General features: G+C 38.0%; 2 protein-coding genes across 2 annotated transcripts; one reads left to right on the top strand and one right to left on the bottom strand.

Moving 5' to 3' along the window:
* Window positions 1–2,062: 2,062 nt before the first annotated feature.
* Window positions 2,063–3,674, top strand: LOC128259017 (uncharacterized). Its single transcript, XM_052991087.1, has one exon. It carries the CDS (start codon window positions 2,207–2,209, stop codon window positions 3,584–3,586), a length of 1,380 nt encoding a protein of 459 aa, XP_052847047.1. The 5' UTR covers window positions 2,063–2,206; the 3' UTR covers window positions 3,587–3,674.
* Window positions 3,675–19,808: 16,134 nt separating this feature from the next.
* On the bottom strand, window positions 19,809–20,489 carry LOC128259213 (uncharacterized). The gene has a single exon (XM_052991460.1). The coding sequence runs from the start codon at window positions 20,351–20,353 to the stop codon at window positions 20,027–20,029; it is 327 nt and encodes a 108-aa protein (XP_052847420.1). The 5' UTR covers window positions 20,354–20,489; the 3' UTR covers window positions 19,809–20,026.
* Between the last annotated feature and the right edge of the window lie 5,572 nt (window positions 20,490–26,061).

Below are 26,061 nucleotides of genomic sequence, written 5' to 3'. Positions count from 1 at the left end.
GTCGACATCTCGGAGTCAAATCGACGGAGCCGGCATATTTGCATTCCAATGAAAGTGAAACTGGGAGAGAGGGCTGAAAAAGTGAAAGCCCGTGGAAGAGCTTGAACTAATAAAGCAAGCACACAGAATCAACGTGGAAGTAGAAAGGAAGCTCCTTGACCCAAAAGACTAAGCCAACATAAATTTCTTTAATTTTGTATGTCAGGTATGGCAGATAAATGTGTTTAATCATTGGGAACTTAAACACTTCCCACAGAAATTTAAAAGTTGAATGAAACAAAATTGAATTTTTTTCAATTTTAATACTTTAAAACAAGGAAATACATTTTCTGAATCATTAATACAAAAATTATAATCCATATTATTAGAGAATTAAATTTTTTAGCTATTCCAATTTAAAATCGAGATATAGTTAATTTATAAATTTATTCAATCTTGTAGGTGAGTTATAAAAGATAAAATTGTTTAATCTTTGGAAGTTTCATCATTCCTCAGTTGAAACATTTAATGAAAAGAAATTCAATTTAAATCAAGTTTTAGTTTAAGACAAAAATTCTTACATCATTAAAATCAAAAATTATTTTCCAGTTTACTAGAGAATTTAACAACACATTTTTACAGCTACGCCAACTTGAAATCGTGACATTGTTGGTCAAAATTTGCCAAGTTTGTGCAGATAAAATATTAGCATTTTGTATAAAAAAATGTTTTTAAGGCTTTGAGCAAAAAAAAAAAATATTAAACTTGTTTGTAATCGTTTAAAGCGTATCTTATTCGGCAGGAAAAGGGAGTCACTTGGTTATTAAAACATTGCCGCAAATTGCTACGCAACTTTTGCGTCGATAAACTAAACGGCTAAAACGGTCGAGGCCACTCAGCCAAATCCTGGCGGATAAGGATAATCAACTCCGCCCAGACATCCTTTGAAGCCAGGTGTAGGAACACAGAGAAACACAGTGAAACACCTGGGGAGCGAGTCAAAAAACAATTTCGCCTCATTATCTTTTCAACATACTGTATGCCCAAGTGTTTCAAATTGTTCAAAGAGAGTGAGAGAGAGAGAGTGGGAAAACTCAAAGGACGAGTTTCGCTCCTGATGAAGAAGTTTTCCCCTTACATCCTTGTCGAGCTTGTTGCTGGTTGTCGAATGTTGCTGGTCGGATTGTTGGGATCGGGGTGGTGGTGGTTCAAGTGTAGGTGCTGGCTGAAATCACTATGCTCATAAATGCGCCATGAATAAATTAACTCGCTGAAAAGCAAAAGCCAAGCTAAACTAAAAGCCGAGCGGAAACAAAGGCGAACACGGGAAGGTTGGGAGATGGCCTTAGATTTCAAACGAATGATAATAATAATTGAGGCAGCGACCCAAGTACTTGTACATTGGTTAGATAATAACACTGTAGACATGTACAGGCAAAAATGTTTTCTGCGGTTGGCACTGCGAGAAATGGCGGTTAATACTACAAACTTTTCGTATTTGTAGTCTTCTATAAAGTAGATTAGGCAGCAAAAAAGTTAGAGGAAGAGTTAAAGGTCATAACATAAATGGGCAGAAAATCACCTTTTGCATTTATAATTTAATATCAGCTAAAAAAGAGGTTTTGAAAAAAAAAAGTTAGTCATACTTTTGAATCACCAAATTAACAATCTTTGACTTTTATGGATTATTTCTCGGGCCATACACTTATCAGGCCATACAAAATATAAAAAAAAAGAAATAACAAAAATACAAGATTATGCTAAGTAAAAATTAAAAGAAGTTTATAAAAATGATTATAACATATTACATACTGTCTTAATGTCATTAAAATAACATTAAATAATAAAAAAATTAGAGATAAAGTTTGGGGTTGCAGTTCTGTGTCACCACAAGGTGTATAAATTTCTGAGAATTGGAAATACAAAAAAAACTGCATTTTAGCCAAATTTTCTAAAAATAAGGTAGGCTTTTAAAAACAAAGCTCTCAAATAACTTTTATACACGGCCTTTGGTCTTAACAAATCTTGTTAGCCATTTTCAATGATTCCTTCCATTGATTTCAGAGCAAAAAAACCCACGACAATCCAAGCAACCGCTCAGTTGCTAGACAACATTGGATTTCCTTGAAACAAAACAGCTTTATCGATACTCCCGGTTGACCCTGGTGACCCTGGCAGTTAGGAGTTAGCTTCTACCCCCGAACGTAGTAGTTACTCCCTGGCCACTATGTCCAACCACCGGATGACGCCGAGGCAGGCCTCCTTGGCCGCCCGTCAGCGGCAGACACGAGTTGGCCGGATGACCCGGCACACAGTCTTCACGCTGAAAAGACCGGTGTCTTTTCAGGTGCGAAAGTCACTTGTGGACTATGTGGACATGGAGCTGGCGGATATGGAAACGGCTGTGTTCTATCAGCGTATTTTTATTCTGGCCAAGAACTGCCATTTGACGCCCGTGGAATCAGAGGAGAAGTTGCCCGTCGAAGTGGTGGTGGATCAGGCGCCCGACGGCGAACCAGTTGAGAGTGAACCCGTGAAATTTGTGGAAGATGCAGTTCCTATTTTGGAAATCAATGAGGATGATTCACCCACGACCACGGTGACAGCGGATACAGCTCGCATTCCTGCTCCAACAGAGGAAGTTCCGTTGAAATCTGCGGAACAGGAAAAGGAAGTTGTGACCCACATGTTTAGATTTAGCGATGATGATGAGGGCGAAGAGGAGTCCGGGGAGGAGGAGGACCTCGAACTGGATGTACAAACTCCGGGTCAGCCCAAGGACTTTTTTGCCATCTTCAGCGAACGTCTGCAGGAGTTGCACAGCCAATGCAAAGCCTCGGCCATCACCTCGGATCCCATTTGCGGATTGTACCTGCACATGGGTGACTATAGTCTCCTGATGCTGGAGTCCTCCGAGGACATGATCGGTTGCTTCACCAAAGCCTTGGCAGACTGTTGCGATAACTTCTGGCTGATGAATCGCCTATTCCATATCGAAGATCGTGTGCAGGAATTGTTCACCAAAGACTTGTTGTTTCGGCGCATTCCAGCGGTCTTTCTGAACGAGAAGTTTCCCACTTCCACGCCAACGGATGAGTATTTGATGGGCAAGCAGCATCTGATCATTAAAGACAAACTATTGGCCATCTGCCGTTTGATCTCGGACGGCCAGCAAATGGATCCGGATGTGATGTCCTTTCGCGAAAGTGTATACGATGAGGAGTTGCCCAAGTCCAAGTCCAGGAGCTCCATTCAAAGCGATCACTTGCAGATTGAGGTGTATCGCAAGCATTTGCCCGAGATTCAGCGAATCGAACTGGTACTGGCTTCTACGCGTTTCTACTATGGATTGGATGAGTTTGCTCGACTCTACGGAAAAGTGCCCTTTGCACCCGACGAAGATGGCCTCTTCTGGCCTATCCAGAACAACTACACTCCGCCGCACATTTTCCGGCGCACTCCCTATGACATTAATCTCACTTTTGCCGAATATGCGGCCGTGGCCTCTCAGCGGAAAACCCACGAGAGCTTGGTCGGCAGTTTGGAAGTCGGGGACGAGGAGGAGGAGGCTCCTCCAAAAGAAGAGACGCCCCCGAAAACTGAATAAGGGGTTGAGACATTTCCGTTTTATGCGTTTTAAATTTCATTAAAGATTACTTAAAAAATCGCTAAGCAATGTGAATAAGAAATATTTCTTATGAAACTAATGCTTTTGGCACCCAATTGTTATCTTTAAATGGGGTTAATATAAAATTAAGATACGAAGTATTCGAGTCTATATTTTTTTTAAGATGATACATTTTTAACTTTTCGCATTGAAAGATTTTAAATAAGACCTTGCTTAATTACTTCGTAGCCTAAAGCCAAATAGAGGAAAGCCAGATCCTTTAAAATATGACAAAAAAAAGTTTAAAAAATGTTTTCTTTATAGATATTATTTATTTGAATCAGGAACTCTTTCTTTTATGTAATACATTTTTTACAGCGGTTTACATAAAATAGGACTCATTGTTTTGTATATTACAATTTGGCACTTTATTAGATCCCAAAGTCACGCCCAGAAGAATAAAAAAGGACTCCTTGTTTTGTATATGAAGAATTAAATTTTAAATTTGTAAAGATACCCAAATTTCTAATTTTCTTCTTAGAAAATATCCAATGGTAGGCATTTAGGAATTTTACATATTTTTTAGACACCAAATGTTTTAGAAGTCTAATTCTCTTCCCAAAAAAAAGCTAGTGAAAGACTTTTGGCCACATTACATTTTTTAAGATACCCAAAGGCTGCTAAAAAACCAAATTTTCTTTAAAGAAATAGGTTTTTCAATCTTTTTAAGTTACCCAAATGTTTTAGAAGCCTAATTTTTTGAGTGTGCAGCCATAGCCACAGCCATCATCGTCATCTAGGAACGGCAGTTGTCGCTGTTATCTCTGAAACTCGCGCTCGGTTACAATGTTTTCGGCATTGTGCACATGACTGCATCTCATCCGGTGGCAGGTGGATGGTGGATAATTCTGAATGGTGGGTACACACGGGGGGGTTGTGTGATTTTAGCCCATTCGAGGCTGTCTTGTTTTGGCTTGCCACTTGAATGGCTCGACTTTGTTAACATAAACATAAATTCGTGGACTGAGTGGTGCGCACATGTGTGTGCGCCTGCCTTTTAACATAAACCGCATCAGACGCCAGCTGTCAGTTGTAATACCGCCGGAGCTCCGAGCTTGCAGCTGTCAAAAGCCGTTGCTGCCATTTAAAGTCACTTGACAGTGGGCCAAAAGAAACACAGGAGCTTAGTGGAGATTGCGTGGGTTAGGGGCTACCCAAATGCGATGGGGTTAAGCAGCGGATGTTGGCTCGAGAAAGTTGCCTAATATAGTAGAATATTTACTCACCATTAATCATTCCCTGAGCGGGTCGAAAAAGGCGTTAAATCGAGAATTTGTTCAACAAATCTAATACTTGTTGTATTGGCTGTGTCTTTATTTTTGTTATTTTATTTGATATTTGCTTTATTGCTCTACAAATCGAAAATAAGTTGTATCGGTTGTGTCTTTATGTAAGAATTATTATTTTTCTGGTTTTAATTAAACAGTGGTAAACTAATTTAAACATAACATTTCAAACATTCTATTAAAGATTTTCTAAGCAAGGCAACTATGCTCTTGTTTTTATTCCATAAATGTATATATTGTTTTCATTTATTATAAATGAGAAATTGACATATTTATTTCTATAAATTTCCTAATCCCCACCTGCTACCCTTCATTTAACATTGTTTATTAATTTAATTAAATAGATTCATCATTTGCGGTTTTGAAAAAAGGCTGCCGAATATTGTAAAATTGTAATTATTATTTTTATACCTAGAAAAGATTTCTTTAAAGTCTCTAAAGATTAATAAATTCAATGATAAATTGTCTTATTTATTTTCAAAGATCCCTAAACCTTAACAGATGCCCTCCATTTCGCCTTCAAAATTAAATTAACTCACCCCTTGTGGCTTAAAAAAAAGGCAAGCTGGGAACATGTTTAGAAATTGAGCTGAAAAAGTTAATTAAACTTTGGGCGCTCCTGCTGCTAATAGCTGTGCCTTTGCCTTTGCCTTTGTTACAGCTACTACTGCTGAAACTGGGATGAATGGCAGGATGGTGGACATGCAATGACAAGGACACAATTCAATCAAGCGCCACAGGAGCACAGACAGCGAGTGTCGGCGCATAAACAAGGACATTGCACTCCTGGGTGTCCAAACTGCCTGCAGGTGGTGGGCTTCTCCTTCCATTTCCCTCCTTTTTTCCACGACTTTTCCCAGCGAGCTCGAGAGGAAAGGCCAAACATTTTCCGCTGCAGTTTTCATAAACTGCCAGACAGCAGTAGCAGCAGTAGCAGCTGAAAAACGAACAGCACAACCACACATCAAGGTTGGCCGAGACAATGGCGATAAGCCGCCGCTGCAGTGAATGAGAATGTGGATGCTGCTGCTCTCCATGTTTTCGATTCCGGACTTTTACCCGTACTCCGGTACTACGAACTACGGACTCCGGACTTTCGACTCCAGCATGAGAATGTTTCGCTTACGTGTGGCCCACAACTTGAGGCGCAAACTCATAAATTACACAGTCTAGAGGGTGAGAGAGAGAGAGAGAGAGGAGAAAGAGGTTCGGAAAAGGCGACTAAAATGACTTTTGGCTGCTGCTGCTGTTTTTGGCCCATCAAAAGTGAAACTGTTTGCTGCAGTCGCTTTAAGGGGCGTTTGGGGCGGGGCCTTAGCCTTAGCCCTCTGCTTTACTCGGTCTGGGGCGCCAAAGACCAGGCATAATTTAAGCCAAACTCAATTTTCTTATACCCTCGCCAAGAAGCCCTATAAAACTAAAGGTATTTCGAAATCATGTAACTTTATGGGATGATTTTGTTTAAGTAAAGTCTCACAAGTTGAATTGTGTCTAGATAAGTGCTTAATAGTAAATCTAAGGCATGGAATACTAGAAAACCTCAAACAAGAATTTAAAAGCTGACAGGAAGTTAAAGTCTTAAGTCCACAGAAGATGGATTTATAACACCTAACTGGAAATCTAACTACAAAATCTCCATAAATTATATATTTCAGGAATATCTTGAAGAAAATTAAATTCACAGAAAATTTGTCTAAAGTACCCAGAAAAAGGGATTTTAAATGAACACAACATTTCCTAAATTTAAATACTTTTCCCTTTTTAAAAGTTAAACAAAAATTTTTCAAATATAATTAAAATATATAATTAATTTTGATCTCAACTAAATAAAGTCAACAATTTTTTGGCAACAGATAGGCAATTATAAATTCGGCTTTCTAAGCTGCTGCATTTCCCGTTTGCTTTACTCTTTACACTTTAAGGACAGACCAAATATGCTGGGAAATAGAGAGTGCAAACTAACTAAAATATATATTATGTGCTGTGCACTATATATACAAAAACGAAAACAATTTTGCGGCGCGATAAACGAATTTGCCGACTTGCCTGGGCCAGCTGAGGGCTGAATACTCCTCCCTTTTTTGGCACGAAAACGGATTTTTTGGCAGAAAAAGGCGAGTCAAGGATAACATGGCAACATTTCGCAGATTTCGCAGGCAACAGCAGAGGGGCTGGCCTAAAACGACGAGGCGGCTGTGGCTCTGACACGGCTCCAGATTGCAATCCCAGGACAACGATTGCCAACTAGCTGCCATCGAAAAGAAAACGTTTCAAAGAGAGGAGAACTTCGGGCAGGATAAGATCTCTAATGCGATCTGGTGAAACTGCAATTAGTCAAATGAGCAGGACGTGAACCATATTTCTTCGGGATAAGACAACTTTTGTCTTACCACGGGCGAAGTCAACAAACTTTTCCCAAATTTATGCCTGCCAAGTTATTGACTTTTGCCTAAGGAAAATTTTGCGTAGGCCGCGGCGTTGTCACATTCATCATACGCCTAGTTGTGCACACTTTAAATCAAACTAACTGCCTGGAGTTTAATTCCCAAAACAATCACAAAGTTTTGCCATAAAAGGCAGCCAGCCCGCATGGTCCCTTAAACCGCAAAAAAAACGACAGCGGAAAATATGAAAGAAATTAAAAATAATAGCGCACATAAAACCACAATCTGCCTGGGGAGGCTGGGAAATTAAGCGTGAAAAAATCAGTGAAAACGCCTAGAAAATAGAGCAAAACCCAAACTGACTGACTGGATGCCTGGCTGACTGGTTGACAGCCTCGTCTGGCCTTGGAAATGCCACCATTCAAGCGCGCTTAATTTCGAGCATTATGAATATATCAGTCCAAGGTTGTTTACATGCGTGTGTGCTCATGCCTAATACGCACTAAAAAAAATAAGCCAATAAAATAAGGTAGCTATATAAATGTCTGCTTTACAGATAAGGTTTTTTTAGAAAGTAAAAATATGAGTATTTGTAATTTAAATGTTGGTTTTAATATTTAAGTCTAATTTTGTGGCTTTTTTCTTTGACAAATCTTTGCGAACAAAGAAATAACAACTAAGGTTTTTAAGAGGCGATTATTAAGCGGATATATGCCTTTTTGTCTGTTGCACTTTTGCTTATACTGACCAAAATCGCCTTTATAATTTTTTCAACTTATTGTTTTTAATCTTGTCTTTTTATATAAGAATTTTTTCACTTGACAATTTGGTCTTTCATATTTTAAGGCAAATTTTGCACCAAACTGTGAACTTTAAGTGGCTAACTTGCTTATTTTTCTACCCCAATTTAAAACTTAAAGTCCCCATAAATTTGTGGTTATTTTTTTCAAGTGCACATATGCATATTTGTCTGTTCGCGCTTTTGTTTATCTTGAATTTGCCTGTCGCCTTTTTATTTTTTACACTCTTCCCCTCATATTTATTATCATGTCGGTTTCGGTTTGCGTTTCCGTTTCCGCTGTTTTCCCGCTCTAATGAAAACCTACAACTGTCCCTTTTTTTGTGGTGGGATGTGGGGTGTGGCATGGCAAATGTTTATTATGTGATTATGCTCAAGTTTAGCGCCCGTAGCGCCGACGAGGTCTATCCCAGGAATTCCTGTCCTGTGTCCTGCCTTTCCTTTTCCATTCCACATTTTCCATTCCGCATTTTCCGCCTGCTCCCTGCTGACTGTTGACCGGCGGCAGGATTTGGCCTTTTTGCCTGAATTTGTTTGTTGTTTTTGTTAAGACTTCCTTTTTTCTTTCGTTTTTCTGTTAAAGCTTTTGTCATCCCTTATGGCTGAATGTCTTTGGATCGGGACCCTACATTGTCGTTTTAAATTACATTGTTACAAGTGTTTCTCTACTGTGCCTGTCATCTTTGGCAGTCCTCGCAGTTCTCAGAAGGAATGAAAGATGATTTATCGGAGGCTTGGGCTAAGCCTGCCTTCGTAAAGGTTAAAGTTCAGGTTTTATGCATTATAATTGGATGGTCAGGACACCCCGGGGGCCACTCATTAAGCTAGGATTCGTTGGAACTCTGGTAAAAGGGCTTCTTAAAATTCTGTAAACAACACTAGTCAGTTCGCCACTTAAGTCAAGTAAAGTTCATCGCTACTCAAGCATTTCATAAATATTTTTAACCCACTTCAAGTGCTGGATTTTATTATATATATATATATATATAGGATGTTATATTTTGTACTGAGAAAGAGCTGGGCAAACACACATCACGCAGAGAAACATTTGGCAAAGTAAACACATCTAGAGCGATCCCATTAAAAAGCATTTCCAAGTCGGACGAACAGCGGGTGCGGAAAATGGGGAATGTAAGCGGAAAATTAAGGGGAAATTCACTGGCATTGTGCGAATTGTGCGAACAGTGGGAGAACAGTGTTTTCGGTACGCAGTAATTAACTGGTCTGTCACATAAGTCGCATTAACACAATGTTATAAATGTTCTTGCAGCTGCTGCTGCTTCTTCTTCTTTTTCTTCTTATAGTGCCAAACATTGCATGTCAGGCACATTAAGTATACGCCACATGCGGCGCATTTACATAGATTTGCAGTGTTCGTGGCATACGAAATGGCAGGCAGCTTATTAATTCCTCTTCCACATGACTGCTGCGTGCGTGTGGCAAAAGTTTTTTTTGTGTTTCCCCCTAAAAGTTTCTTCTTGAACTTGGGCCAAATCTTTTCCATGCAAATTAATTAAAGCCTGATCATGTTAAAGGTTCATTCGGTTTCTGTTCAGTTAATTAAATAGCCATGTGAGCAACCATGAATTGAGTTAATTTGCGCAAATCCAATGCACAATCGAAAGCCGCAAATTATCTTCAATATTTTCCTGCCCTCCATGTGCAGTTTTTACTCTTCCATTTTTTTGTGCAACGTAAATTGAGCGAGTAAAATTGCAAAATGAAAAAAAGAAAAATTTCCGGCTGCCTTTTGATTTAATTTTGCTGCTGTTGACCGTGACAAACTGTACGTGGGAAAACCGGAATGCCACAGCCGGAGCAGGAAAACAATAATTTTATATTAATGATTGCAGTTTGAGCTTGAAATGGCGACTCGCTTATAAGTGTCATGTCATCCGCTTGGCTTGTAAAACTGATGAATCACGAGCAATGTTTAATTTTATGAACATGAATCAATACATTAAGGACATTGTTTGTTTTTTATTGCAAATTAATTTTAAATTTTCAAATTGTAAAGTCCTATCATTAATTTTTTGAATGTCTCATAGGTTAAAATTATAAGCTCAAGCAGCTTTTCCTTCTTTCTTATTGGTAATCCCCACATATGGAAAATCTAACCTTTAGCTTTCCTCAGATTATCAATTCTGTGATTACCCCAACATGTTTTACCAGTTGGTTAAATAAAACCAAAACACGCACACAATTATCGCCTCAAAATATTGATTATTAAGCGCCTTTCAAATGCCATTTAAGTGAGTGCCACGCCCACACTCACACAGCCTTTTTCTAGTTTTTTCTTTTTTTGTTCGTGTTGTTTTCATTTTCGTATTGTGTGACCTCTGTGTATTTGGCGAATTTTTCGCTCTGCTGCTTTGCATAAAAAGTGACAATCCAAGTGTGTCTGTGTGGATTTTCCCCCTTTTCTTCTATTATTTTCCGTTTTCCCATTTTCCCCCAGCTTTCTGCACACTTGTTTAGAATGCAGAGCGCCATTTGCGGCTGCTAATGAAGTAATTTCCAGGCATATCACGCATAATCCAGGGCACGTGAGCTACTTACAATGTAATTCGTTGTCTATTTGTCTGATATTGAAAAACGTTCCTCACGACACGGTTCACGGCAAAAGGGGGTTAAGCCGCGCCCCCTTCAAGCCCTTCTTCCCCAAAACCCACTTCCAACCAGTGGTGTTTGTTATAAATAACCAAAAGTAGCTAAATAAAAAGCTACAGAAAACAAGCTTTTGATTAGGATACTCAAAAATGTCTTCACTTATTTAAATATAATAAAAGGATGGAATTTTTAATGTTTTTACCAAAAAAGAAAATTGTTTCAATGGCTAAATTGTTGTTTCATTAATTATCAAAATATTTATATTATAAGATTTGGTTTTTATTTTTTTTTTTTTAGATACAATAAGAAAAAATCGTTCTAAACAGTTGTAAGCCATATATAATTAAAGTTCCAAGAACTTCTTAAACTCAACATGTTACTGTTTTTGTCATTAAAAATACAAATTAATTCCCCAAAAATAGCTTATTGCTCAACACTTCGCCTAGTGCCATGGAATGCTGCATACTCTCAGGCACACAGCCAGGGTCGACTGTTTGGACTGTTCAAGTGCAATTCATTGTGATTATTACGTGCCATGGCATTGAAAACGCTTACTTGCACACATCGATGCTGTGAAAGCCATCGATTCGATCTCTGGCCCACAGAATGTGGTGTGGTCGTCGAAATGGGTGGCGGAAGTGGTGTTATTAATTGCTTACAGCATATTTCAATATGCGATGTAAGCTGGGCCACACGGCTTGACCATCAGCATCAGCCAAACAGCTTAATAACTTAATGCTCGGAAAAGTTTCACACCCAAGTGATGGAGGGACATGGAGCTCCGAGCTCTGAGCTGCGAACTGCGAACTGCTAACCAATACGCACAATAAGTAACGATAACAATCTCAATTACTTCGAGCTTCGACCTTCTGCGGCTGCCACGCCCCCATTATCGTGGGGCAAAATTAACTAGAATGGGCAAATTGCCCGGATCAACAAGCAAAACCCGCAGTTAATCTCTGGGGCCGAACTTACTCTAATTATACGCAACATAAAACTCACTTCCAAACAGAACTTGTTTCCGCCTCGAGTTCAATATTTTATTGACTTGACTTTGCCATGGGATTTAACGATTGGCTAAGGTTCTATTTCATTTTGTAATTAAAATTTACTTCTCCATGGACCCTGGTCAAACATTGATTGCAAACTATTTGTTAAATTTGTTAAATTTTCCAGATAAGCCTTCTTCTAAATCAACCAGGATTATTCTTGCGTGGCACAATAACCTTTTGGAGAAACAAAATAAAATTTGACAGCATACAAGCCAAATGAATATTTAAATATAATTTACGAATGGAAAACATTTCAAGTGAGACAGTTAGAGGCAAGCGCAGAAGTGAAAATCTAAATTAAGAAAACAATGCAATTTAAAACACTTTATGGTAGTTTATTCTGATATAATTGATATGGTACAATTACCTGTATTTAAAACTAAAAGTGTTAGACTGAATCGAAAGCAATTAACAAATTTCATGCACATGGTTTTAGGTTGCCTTTGGCGATGCTTGTAGTTTAAAGAGACTCTAAAACCGCAGTCAAATGTTCATTTTAAAGTGCTAAAAAAGCGTAAAGATCAGTTCTTAAAATCATTGACTAAATAAACATAAATCTATGGCTACTTAAATGCGACAATTGCGCTATTACTTATACGAAGCAAGAGCCATACCAGCATTTTATACTGTTAAAGCTCTCGTTTTTCCAACCCCTTGTTATTTCTGTGTAAAAAGTGCAAGGGGTTCCAGGCTATCTTTCCGTTGTCTGCTGAAGCATGCCACATGGCGTATGCGCAATTTATGACGCGAACAGACCCGTGAACTATGTGTTTATTGGGTTCTCCTAGAGGATGCGCCAGACCGGACTGAAGCATAAAAGTTGTGCGGTAATAACTAGAGCTAATGCCCCACTAAAAACACTTTTCAAACGGCTTGTGTTCTCTGCACTTGGAAAAAGTAATGTACGATATAAGAAACATGCCTTTGAAATTGATTTCACTTTGAAGATACAAAATTAGTGCTGTTAAATTTAAAATAAAATAAGCAGCCTTTTTTTTAATTTTCCAAAACAAATTCTTTAACCCTCGTAAAAGGATACAATTTTTTTGTAAGTGTGCACTTATAAACTGACCCTGCATAATCTGTGCCTGCCTGCATGTTTCTGGTATTTTCGTTAGCAACTTAATTTTCCCGACTTAAAATTTTCACCATAAAGCACTGCAGTCCTTAAATTTTGCTGGCTTTTTCCCAGCATAAAGTGTGTGACTCTGGCAGCCAAGTTGTCAACAATGTTCTCCGGGGGTATCTCAACTTTGTTGTGCGGGTGGGTTAATCATATGCAGAGGAGCAAAAAATATGGGATTGTCCAAGTGTGCTGGAAAAAGTGCATTCAATCTTCGTCTGTAGTATGTGGGTCTCAAAATATGCCACAGATTGTTAGGGGTCTGGAGGAAATTGTGCCCGGAAAATATTTGCAATGTGTGCCAGGCATTTGTCGTTCATTTTGATTGCGCATTGTGTGTACAAAAGCTTTGTCTTGAATTTTTATTTGACATTTAATGCCATTGCTGGCATATTTCGAGCTCTGCTTTATGCGATTTATTGCATTGCATTTCATTTCTGATGTCCGATGCAACAATTGCTGAATGTTGAACTGATTCTTTTGCGATTTCTCGATTTAAATCAGGCACCTCAGCCTTGAACTTGTGAGTGAAAGCCACGGCGTGAAAGGAAAAGCGCATTAAAATGCATTTTTAATTAAAATGGAAGCAGAGTTGAAGGCTTAAGGGAAATGCGTCTGTGGCTTACGTTCCTTTTGGCGCAATGAAGATTTAAGCTGGCCGCAGAAAATTAATTAAAATTATATAAACATTCCTTGGGAATGTCAAGCGAGCATAAAGAGGAATAAACATGGTCAGCCGGCTGCTGCTGATGATGATGATGATGATGATGATGATGATGGTGCAGATGATGACGCGGATGCAGATGCAAATGCAGATGTGGTTGGGATATGCTAGTGACGACTGCGGGCAATATCAGCAAATACTTCGCTATGCATTCCAGCCGAAACTCACGCTGTTTGAATTGTGTAAATCGGATTTGTACGTGCCTACGGGCCAAGAGGGATCGTGGTGGTGAACTGGACAAATGTTTGGCCAAGCGGTTCGCCTCGGTGTGTGCTTTCTCTCATATGTGCGGTTCTTTGAGCCAACATTTTGCACCCTGACCCTGCATCTTGGCTTTTGCCATTTGCCATTTGCCTTTGGCTCCACGCAGTCCCATACACACACACACACAGTTCGCCTTTATTTACTTGCATTTTGTGTGTTTGATTCCGAATTTAGCGCGCACAATTTCGCTCTTTACAAGCTTTTTGTGTTGCATACTTTGTAGCTATACACTTGGAATGCAATTTGGAACCTATGAATTTAGCAACAAAATTTTTAATTAAAATAATATATTTTATTTTAAATGTAATAGTATTTTATATATATTTTCCCTTAGTTTGATTATTCAAATCAAATTTTATTGTTATTAGTTTTAATTATTATTACTTTACAATGTAAAACTAAAAAATTAGATCTAGCTTCAAGGCTTTAAGCTATAACTGCATACAAAATTGAAATTATGGACTTGACATTTATTACGAAAATAAAGTAATTAAAAAATGTGTGTTCATGTGTTTAGAAATTTGATAAAAGTAGTGTTGGAATTGAGATATTTGATAATTGCTTAGCTTAATGTCACTTAAAAATGAAAAGCTAAGCTATAAAAATGTATATACCATTTTTTAACCTGCATCTTGAGTATGTGTGCGAAACTGTGTGATGGTATTGAGTTTGGCAAACGGTTTGGCCGCCTGGCTGACTGCCACTTTGACCCATTTGGCACAGGGAGCCAGCTAAAGCCAAGTCAGTCCCAACGAATACTCACGGCATTCCTATAGTATTTCTAGTAGTCCTTCGATTTGCATGCAGCGAAACGAGTCGAAACGAATTTGAAAGTTACCAAGCCAAGCGGACATGACAGTGCCAGCCCAAAGTTGGCAGCCACAGGGCTCAGAAAGTATCAACCAATATGGGAGGTTTGCATACTTTCGTTACGAACTGTCCAGCGTTTATATGTGATCGTGTAAAATGGGATGCAAAATTTATAGGCCTTCGATACTTTATTGAGTGGGCTGTAATAAACATTTCTGTTTTGGCCTCCAACTACCGACCACACGGCGTATGCGCATTGTCCATACATTTGTTTATGGTGGCAGGATTTTGGCGCCATTCAGCCGACAATTGAGTCAACTAAGCCGTAAGCCGAAAGTCAAAGCCAAAATACAATTGCTGGAAGCTCAAGAAATACATTTTAAAATACTCTTTAGCATTGGTGCAAATTAATTGATTATTAATATTTAATTGGGCAGTCAGGGCATAATTTTCTTTTGGCTTTTATTGACACGATGCCTGCTGACTGATGTTTTTTGTGGTTTATTTCATTTAATTATTTTATTTATGAGCCCAAACCATTGGGGCTTGGTTTCTGTGTGTGACTTTTTGTGGCCACACATTTGTCGACTTGGAAAGCCGCTTAAAATATGAACAGTCCCGTTCAAGATAATGGTCGTAATTGGAAACCTTTTAACTTTAATTTGAGCGAAAAACTAGAAATTAAAAAAATATTGCGATTGAATTGTATTTGGAAAGCTTAAAAGCAAAAGAACTTGTTTACAAAAAAGTTTAAAAATTTTATGGTGCCAATGCTTTTATTTCCACCTCTACTGTTTCCTACAATCCCAATTTTTATATATATATATATGTATTTATTGGCACTGGTAATTTCATCGAATTTCATTTTAATTTACTTTATGTTGTTGCACATTGTTTTGTTCCAATTTGGTTGATTTAAAATCGAATATTTATTTATTGTGCCATCATTGGCTACTGGTTTTTTTTATCTTTCGCCCGCCTCGCTTGGCAATTTGATTAAAGTTTATTTTTGGCTTATTTTTTTACATTTGTCCATTGGCAGTGGGCGTTTTATATGGATTTTTGTGCATTTTAAAATGCAATGCGAATTTTGCGGCAGTCGCTTCATTAGCGCCGCTTAATTGCCTCATTTGAGCTGAACGGTTTTCAAATGGTTTCCTTTGTTTTTCCGCCTCAAGCAATTGTCAAATGGAAATGGAAGTTGTAGGGAAGTCGGGAAGGAAGGAAGGAAGGAAGGCAATTTGCCGTCGTTTTGTAAACCATTTACATGACTTCCCCATACGCTGTTTTGTTTGCTAATTATCATTCTTGCAATTGGTGTGTGTGTGTGTGCAGAATGCAGGAATTCGAATTCGAATTTGGTGGAATTTCCACTGCCGATTTATTTGTTACCATTGTTTCGGTCATGTGCAATCCCAGCATGCATGGCTTCAATTAAAGACTCAATAAAATTCAATCGAAAGCGCGCTCTTTTTCCCCCGATTGAGCCACTAATTGAGCGTCCATAAAAGTCGATGCGGTTTTACTAGCATTCAGCCAGTGGCTGTCAAACTATTGGCAGACTGGTAAATTGCCAATTTATTTGGGTAACTCTGCGGAAAAAATGCCAGTCACTGGCACTGCTCTTTTAATGGCAATTTAAAGTTGTTTTAAATTTTAGCTTGAGCTGTAAGTACTCAAAATGTATATTAAAATAATAGACAACCTTGTCAATCTTCATCTTTGTTAAAGAGAATAAGAATAAGAATGTATTTTTTCTATACTGAAATTATTTCCAATCACTTATCGTTATCTTTGTTAAAGAGAAAAAATATTTTAAAAATTTTAAAGCAACAAAAGGAATGTATTTATTTATTACTATTAAAATAATTTTAAATTTTAAAGTAAAACAAGAATGTATTTATTCTATACTAAAATAAGCAAAGTCTATAATCTATTCCAATCATTTCCGATAAGGCCCATTTAAAATCAAGCTCCCGGATTTCAATTTATCAACTCCGGAGATCTCATTTCTGGAAAAACCAACTAAAAAGCATGTGGAAACATTAAGAAAAAAGTCAAATGAAAACGAAGGAAAGGAAAACTGCAGAAAGCACAACGACAATACAGTACCCCATTTTCGGTATCATTGCACAGAGCAAAATGCTTGGGCAATTAATACAAATGACGCTGATGAGCGGGATGATGGGGGACTTGGGGCCGAAGGAGCTTAGCAAGGATGCGGATGCGGATGCGGATGGTGCCGCAGTGGGAGTGGAAGTTGCCAAGAGGAGCAGCTAAAAGCCAGGCCAAAATGAAAAGAGCAAGGCGAAAGGAGAAAACAGCTGCAATCTCAACTTCACATGCATGAAAAATGCAGCTCATCTTCTTAATGCGCGCGACGTGCCAGTGGAGCAGTTAGGCGGCAGGAGGGGATGAGTCGCGGATGGAGGGCAACAAACGAGGGGATTTCAGCAATGAAAGCTGCTTACTCACACTCATCTTACCCCATCCCATACAATCCCATCCCCCCGGCTGGATTTTGCCATAGCTGTTGCTGAACATGCTCTTTTGGCTGCCTTGGCAAATTACCGTCAATGAATATTGTACACTGCTAAGAACTACTTAAGAATTTTACACAGTTTTAAAATTATTTTTTCCTTATTTACTTTAAATTAAAATATAACATGTAGCTTCAATGTATACTGTACACTTTAAAAAGTACTTAAGAAATATACATAGTTTAAATATTATTTATTTATTCATTCCACCATGATACTATCACTATTTCTTAAAATAACGTTAAATTTTGTAATATAAATATGGGCTTTACAATTTGGCATACTTGTATATATTGTAATTAATAAATATAAATAGATAGACAATTTTTGTATCGAAGTTAAAATAGTTCGTTGGTTAAAAATAAAATATTAGAATTATTTTCTAGAAAAACTGTCTTTTAATGTCTTTGAATGTATAGGCACTTTAATTATCAAGGCTTATTAAGCTTAAAAAATTAATATAAAAATGCAAATTTTTTTTTCTCTGTATTGAAGCTAAGTTTGTGTTGGTAAACCAACGAGAGTTTTGGTGTAAGTGTGTGTGGATTAACGCTTAATAAATTGTTAATTATAATGAGTCCAGTAGCGAACAAAACTACGAGGGTAACAATAGCGACATGATTTACATGAGAGCTTAACGTTTTATGCGGGCAGAAATACAGCACGAAAAACTGGAGCATGCATGGGGGTTTTAGGGGTGCAAAAAAAAGGGAAAGGGAAGAGGTCCGGCAGTAACTATGGGTTAGGTGGCTTATCCTCTCCTCGGAAGAGGAGCCACCTCATTATGGCCATAGGATGCCTCCTGTGGGCGCTGCTTATCCGACTGACATTTCATTTTTACACATCAACAGCTGGCGACAAGCGCACGTTCCACAGGGCGTATGGGCGATACCACATGGCGTATGGATAATGCCCACAGCCGCACAGTTATGGCATTAGAATTACAGCAATAACAATCACAACTATAATGGAGAGTTTGTTAAGTGGGGGTTGTTTTATTTGGCGGGGTAATTTATATGCAGCTTGAGGGCTGATGATGCAGCTTACAACTACAAATTTTACTTCATTTATAATGCAATGCAGAAAATGTTGCACGCTCACACATTGTCCCTGCTTCTTCTTCCATCAGCTTAGCAGCGAAAGAGACAGGGATAAAAGGCAAAAAGAGATGGTGATAAAAGGAAAAAAAAAAACAGGAATAAGCGGCAGAGGGAGAGAGACAGGCAGACAGACACACACACACGCATTACAGACACGTGCTTAAGCAGAGGATGATGATAGATTTGCTAACAATTGCTGCGCTCAAGCCGAGTCCTTCTCCATCTTCCAACTTCCTTATCTTGGCCAATGCCGAACAATGGAAGTAGGCCATTATTAACGGCGACTTGGAAATGCCCTAACAATAGGGAAGGATTAGGAACCCAATAAAATTTTCAGGATTGAGGTAATGCTCTACAAATAGTAATTCCATAAAGAAAACAGTAGACTGAAAATGTCATAAGTGAACCGTTTTGATACTAGAAAAAACTATTTTATTGGATACCTCGCCTAAATTTTATTGGTTTATTTTATAAGCTTTTTTTTATTTTAAATCAATTATAAAAATATTCTACACAAAGTAGATATGATATTTTCAAAATAAATAAATATTTGATATTGCTTTTAACATATAATTATAATTGTTTTAAAGCTTTGTGGTTATATACTTTATACATTTACTTTTTACACTGTAAATAGTGCTTAATATTTTGTCCGTCAGTTGGTTCCAAAAACTCTCAATTAAACAGAGGAAATTCAGGATAATTCAAAACATAAAACAGTTTTTCATGGATTCCATATACCCAACAAATGCTTTTTTTGGCCAGAGTATTTGTAAATTACTTTAACATATTGCCAGACATTGTTGTTGCCGCTGCCTGGCCCTCAGGCCCATCTTCCTGCTTATGTCTATCCCAATCTTTCCCAGACTTTCGCTGCCCCATGTGTGTCTTGCTACTTTGTGATAAATTTGGCACCATTTTATGTTGCTGCAACACCCACGCGATCAGCGTGCCTTGTTCCCCGCTGGATATAATTTTTCAAGTGGCATGAGATCCATGTTACAGCTTGCCCTTAACAAGTAGAAAAGTTGCAGATCACTCAATATGGCCAGGCATTGGAACAATCAATCATTTCTTTATTATTTGTTAATGGCGAAAATACGCTTTTGTTGAGTATAAATATACAAGGTGTCAATATAAATTGATTAAAGATTGTTTATGATTTTATTAAAATAACATTTATTTAACAAACAGCACTAGATAAATTCCAAAATAAAATAACATAAGTCCATAAAGCTCTTGATTGGTTTAAACATTCGGTGTCAGAAGATTTTACAAATTGAAATATAGTCACAGATTAAAATATCTCGTTTTATCATAGATTAACTATGCGCTTGGCGTTTCGTTTTTATTTGGCTTTGGTAGAACCAAATATACTTAGAATTTGGTTAGAAAACAATATATTGTCTAGCCCATTCGATTCTAAGTAAAGAGACAATCTAAGAGACAATCAACCAAAGTAACGACCACTATTTTTTATGCTTTTTATTAATGGCCAAGAATCCGCTTTGTTGTGTATAAACAAATAAGTATTTTAAGTAATTATTTAGAGACTATTGAAGAAGACATGGATGTATGAGGATGTATTTGGGGGTAATGGGTATATATGTTTTTTGCTGGCTCAATTGGCTCATTGTCTTTGACATGCTGAGGATGTCAATGTTTTGCTTTGGTCGCTGCAAGAGCAACTAATTGGGATTCAGCTTCACTTCGGCTGTGGCCGCGTTGAGGCGCGATTTGGTGGGCAGATTGCGCTCCTTCTTCTCCACGAAGATCTGGTAGTGACCCTCGCCGTAGCCAAAGCCGTGCATGCTCTCGTGGATGGCAGCCGGGATGATTTTGAAGCCGCCGCGGCGCTTCTGCGGGATCTCCCTGGCCGGCAATTGGTCCTTATCCTCCACGCCTCGGTTTTCGATGATGCAGAAGAGCTGGAGGCACTTCTTCATCACGTAGATCATCAGCAGGATGATCAGGTTGGTGGCAAACAGATGTTTGCGCGGCGCTAGGAATAACATCCTAAGGCACTTGGCACTGGGTCTAACTATCACAGACACAAACAACTCAAACACACACGCTCTCGACGGACTACTTGGATTTTTTGGGCTGACTATCGCTGTGGAAGGACATCGACGGAATGAATGATCCTCAGCCAGCCAACACTATAAATACCCAAAATGCCTCTACCTAAGTAGTACCTTACTGATAAATAGGTAGGTAAATCCCTAGGTACCGCTGGTTTTCCGTGGGTTTCTGGTTTTCTGACTGTACCTTTTTTTTTTGAGTTACCAGGTAATCGTAGTCCTTTAGATTAGGTAATCGGCCAGGACGACAGCAGCAGCAGCGACCAAATGCGTTTATGATTTTGCGGAAAATGTACCCACTAAAAATCGACCTTATCGGCAGGCAAACAGTCGGTCCATCAGCAGTGATAAATGCATCAGTGGCCGTAAATACAGCATTAAGTTTCCCTCCACAGAACGGCAAGTCTGAGCAAGTTGTCAATAAAGGTTTCTCTTGGACACAGGGAGAAATGTTCAACCAAAATGGAGTCCAAAAATCATAGGGTACATTTTGCAAAAACAAAATTGATTTGTAAACTGCCTATCCTGACCAATCTCTTTAAACGCCAAAAATAAGGATTTGATTTATTTTTAATTTAATTTGGGTAAAAATTTAATTTATACCTAATTTTTGCTAAATAATTGATATAATAATTGAGTCAAATAATTATAGAGTACATTTAGCAAGAACAGAAACAGCAATATCTTTAAACTCCACAAAAACTATTGTATTTATTGGTAATTTAATATGCCTATACTGACTAATCTCTTTGATTTCATATGCTAAAAAAATATTTTAATAAATACTTATGGTTTGCTAAATAATTTATAAAAATTAAGTCTTTAATTTATAGTCGACAGTAATCTATTTAAACTTCAAGAAGACGTATTTTTTTAATTTTAATTTCATATGCTTTTGTAGAGTTTAAAAAAATTTAAGTATTTTCTTATAGTTTGTCATATAACCTCAATAAACGATTATAAGTTCGTAAATGATTTAGAGTCAGTATTCTTATGGCATTTCAATAAGTTTCATTTCGACAAATATACTATTAAACGGACAACTTTATTAAAACGAAGCCAATAAGTTTTAACTTTGTTTTTTAAAACTGACGCATTTAGCCAGAGCATTGCTTTTCATCTTTCCATTTTTGAATATTTTATTAGCCTAACTCTAGCCATATCATCTTTATTATTCCACAACCTTCAGCTCAAGATCTCTTACAAGCCTCTTATGAAAATATCCACTAGACAAGCTTGGGAGATATATATTTTCCCCCGAATCCCCGAACATTTTCGTCTAGTGCACATATAGCCTGCGTCCTGGCCCATTGATGCATCTGCAGTAAACTGAATTTCCCCCGGCATTGTCGCCGTCTTGCTCGGCAAAAAAAAAGTGGCATAAATTCGAAAATTGAATATAAATAAATTTCCTGCCAGGCAATCGCACCAAAAAAGGGGAATAAATATGCTCGAAGGAGACGGCGCACTCATAGTACACTCACTTTGCAGATATAGATATATGCACTAGATAGCACGTGCCACGCCCAGTCAATTGAATTTGAATGTGGGCCAGAAGGCCGGCGAGGGCATAAAAATGGCTAAAATATGTTGGCCAGCAGGAAAAAGGATGCAGGCAAAAAAGCTGGCAGGCAGAGAAAAACCTTGATTTAATCAATAGCCCAAGTACCGCACACTCATTAGGAAAACGAAAGTTTTCTTTTTTGCGCTTTTTCACCTGTTTAAAATGCGGTCTGCTTCTGTCACAAAAAAAGTACGAAAAAGATAGGGGCATTCCCCTAAGGAAAAGTTGGCCAAAGTTTTTAGAGAAGACCTCGGTGGAAACAACCTCATTGGCCGCGACGGCGACTTTTTGCTTGCTGGCTTCAATTTTTCCCTCACACAGTGCATCCCTTACACATCCCAAAAGTCCAGCACCAGCTGTGTTCGGCCCCAGCAATTTGCCTTCATTTGTTGACTTAATCATTTGATTGCGTTTTTCTGCACGCGCTGATTGAATTTTGCAACGCAACCGCAACCAAAATGGAAAAAAGCCAGCGTGGCCAAGGCGAAAGTTTTGGGCGTGTCCCTCGGTTGCGAAACTCTGCTGGGAAATCAAGCTAATTAGTTTAATTGATAGTTGTGACTTGGATCGGGGCGATTTGGTTTTGCAATTTCACTTTGCTCCACCGAAACACGCAAACAAATTTGCAAAAGTTTTGGCAGAAGGAAGAACCAAATGGCTGGACAGTTGCAGACAGAGTATCGTATGACTTATGCTTGAATATGTTTGCATACATCCCTGAGATTAGCCGAAACTTTGATATATTTTTACAGACAAATCTTATATGCGTAAGTAGGCTTTTATATTTATTGCCCAACGTAAATTTGCGGCCACCTAATCTAAGCCGCATTTAGCCATATATTTCATATTTCTTTTGCTCCCGGAGCAAACCAGAAATCAATTGAAAATAAATATTTCGCCTCAATATTTATATGTGCCGCATGTGCTGGCACTGAAAATGAGTTTTGTTAGGAAGGAGTCCAATAAAGGAGCTCGGCCATTCGCCGGTGTTATATGCACATGAGGTGCTTTCCGATGGTACGTGCCTGGCCAGACTTTTCATAAATATTTATGGAAGCGCCACAGATCTGCATCCAAACCATTGTTCTAACTGATTCTTCGCGATGAACATACAAAATACACAAAATAAAATCAACGAAAAGTGTGACTTTAACCTGCGCCTGTTGGCTGTTTCTCAGTTAACCGGGGCCAAGTCAGTCGACAATAAATTATGCATTAAAAAGTTCAACTTGCTCTTGATTGTGTTGGGGCATCAACGGCGAGGTCTCTGCTCCTTCAACCTAATGATGCTGTTCGCGGAGTTTTTACACTAAAACAAATAAAAAGTTACTTAAATGATATGAAAGTGATTAAGAAAATTATATATAAACATTAAACAAAATATCGAATACAATGTCGAAATAACTTTCCTTTGATTGATGATGTAAATGTTATAAAAAATTTTCAATTTAAATTCTATAAAAAATATTTGTAATTTCCTTTTATGTAAAATGTAACGGCTTATAATAATAATAATAATAGCTTTACTTTTACTGATGACGTATATATAATAACAATTTTGGAATCATAAAATCATGTTTCAATCCCTTTTAAGCAATAAAGTAATAATTATAATAATAACAATTTTAAAACATAAATATGAACATAAAATGCCTTTTTAATAATTTATTTTAAGGGTAAGTAGAGGTGTGTTAATAAAATATTATACTCCTTCAAATAAAGTTTTTTTCTAAGTGTTACATTCTTCTTTCACTATCTGGGCTACCTGTCGTCAAAGTTTGCTGCCCGAGGAGCCTCGTCTGGAATGGCCATTTTAAGGACATTATGCTGCAGTCGCACCAGCAGTCTTCACGCTGCCAGAAAAGCAGCCAGCCAAATTTATTCTAATGCGATTTGCATTTATCTCGCTTGGCGTAATCCCTACTTCCTCCTCGACAGTAAAAATCAAGTTTAAATTCTATTGAAATTGCCATTTTCATTCGGTTAGACAACACTCAGCAGAACGAGCTTGGGCTAGAGCTAGTTTATGGCCTTTTCAACTGACCAAAATGCTAAAAACTGTCTGTTTACTTAGCTGAAGGATTGACACAACCAGCAGAGGGGAGAAATGAGACCAATAGCCAAAGCTACACAGCAACAAAACTGATCATGAGTCGGAGGACGAGGGCGAGATGCACCTGCATCTGCATCTGCATCCATCAGACCAAACAATTTCCGTCAAATTTCCATGCGCCGACAAAAGCTTTTCACTTGAGTGCCAGACAAAAGAGCAGACCAGAAAACAGCAGCTCTGAAAACTGGATGCCAGATGAGCTGCCAGTGAACGACGTTTTTGTTCTCTGTTTACTGCCAATTAGTAGGATTTAATCTGCACTAATTGTGTAGATATTCTGCAGATTTAGCAAGTAACTAAAGGTAGGTAAATTAAAGTCTTGAATAACCCCTGTTCAGTAAATAGTCAAACACATAGTAAAGGGTATCTTCAGTTTCGACAGGATACTTCGTTTGGCTTTTCCTCCTTGGCAGGCATATTCTCAGAGCCATTACTTTGCATTTTGCACCTAGCAACAATATTAGGGCGAAACATGTCGCTAATGGGCGTGGCAGGCAGCGCGTCAACGCCTTTACTTTGGCATAAATCCAGAAAATACCAAGTGTATATCCGTGGCCAAGCGAGGCGTGCAAATGATTCTGTAACGAACGCTGTCACCGCACTTCTCATTCTCATTCCCATTCCGCTCAGTAAACGACGACCTGATTTGGTCAGCTCTTATTTACATAAATCAAAAATATATAAGTTTGAAAATAAGTAAATTAAAAGGATGGGGTACAATTTGCTCCTATGAATAATATAACAAACACAAAAATTTAAAAACAAATTATAAATAAGCAGTTATTACATTACCAATCCATTTTATATTTTTATTGGTGATTACTGTACAGGTCATTAACATAAATAAATAAAAACGGTTAAAAGAAATAGAGAAATTACATTAAAAACTTATAAAGGCCAATTTAAATTCGTGTAAATTATGATTTATTATGCAAACAAAATATATTTTAAGCAATTTAAAGTCGATTGAGATACGGATGGCAACAAAATTTTGTGCTCACTTTTGTAAAGATTTTAATTTCATTAAGAACCCATTAATGACCAGTTTTAATTCGATTTATATGCATATGGAATATTAATTACTATGAAACATTTACATCAAGAAATCAATACTGATACTAAAAATGTCAATTGATATAAGGATTGACTATAATTTTAAACTTAGTTTGTATTTAAAAGGGTTTATGTATTGTAATTAATATATTAAACTATAAGTAGTTAAATCCAAAACCCTGTTTAAATTTTTTTCGACACACTTGTTACGTTTTAGATTTAATTTTAAGCCCACATGTGCATGTGGTCATGTGAATACCTCTACAAAATCGGACAGAGGGGAGCCAGAGTCATTAGCCAAGTTCGGTTGACTGGGCGGCTGCATCCGGCAATGTCATTCGAATGTCATTAGTGACACATTGGGGGCTCGAGGGGGCGGAATGGGGAGGCAGGTGAACTGTGAACTCTGACCTGGCCTGCATGCAGCGTAATTTGATTTCGCTGCGAGCAACGAAATGCCGAACAGGTCGATAAGGTGCCAACTGGATTCGGGATTCCGCCACTTGGCCAACGCCAGATGCATTTGATTGAATGCCTTTCTTGGACTACCATCAACCATTTCGCTTTTTCCTTTGATCCTTTTTCCAGAATCTGAATCCTGGCCTTTTAATCCTGGCCGTTTTAATTGCATTGGAAATTAAAAAAGCTCTGCCAGCTTTATGATTTCATCTCGTTATTTATGGCGCTGCAGCGAAAAACTAGAAAACTCGCCACTTGCAGAAACACATTCAATTTGCACTCCATGAAGATTTATGATTTCGAACCATAGCCCCAAGCGAGTGCAATTGGATTTCTCAAATTGTTTCCATTTAGCAAAAACTAAGCACATTTATTGTGTAAGCTGTTGTCGAAAGCGGCCAATGGTTTTTTGAATATGTTCTGTCTGTTATCCTCACCAAAAAAATGTACAGG

This window comes from Drosophila gunungcola (genome assembly GCF_025200985.1).
Source record: "Drosophila gunungcola strain Sukarami chromosome 3L unlocalized genomic scaffold, Dgunungcola_SK_2 000005F, whole genome shotgun sequence".
Classification (NCBI taxonomy): domain Eukaryota; kingdom Metazoa; phylum Arthropoda; class Insecta; order Diptera; family Drosophilidae; genus Drosophila; species Drosophila gunungcola.
Note: the sequence above shows the minus strand (reverse complement) of the source record. Positions and strands in the feature narration are given on the sequence as shown.

What these genes read in the sequence shown, in the direction of transcription:
- LOC128259017 (XM_052991087.1), top strand. Translation starts at nt 2,207, where the DNA reads ATGTCCAACCACCGGATGACGCCGAGGCAGGCCTCCTTGGCCGCCCGT.
- LOC128259213 (XM_052991460.1), bottom strand. Translation starts at nt 20,353, where the DNA reads ATGTTATTCCTAGCGCCGCGCAAACATCTGTTTGCCACCAACCTGATC.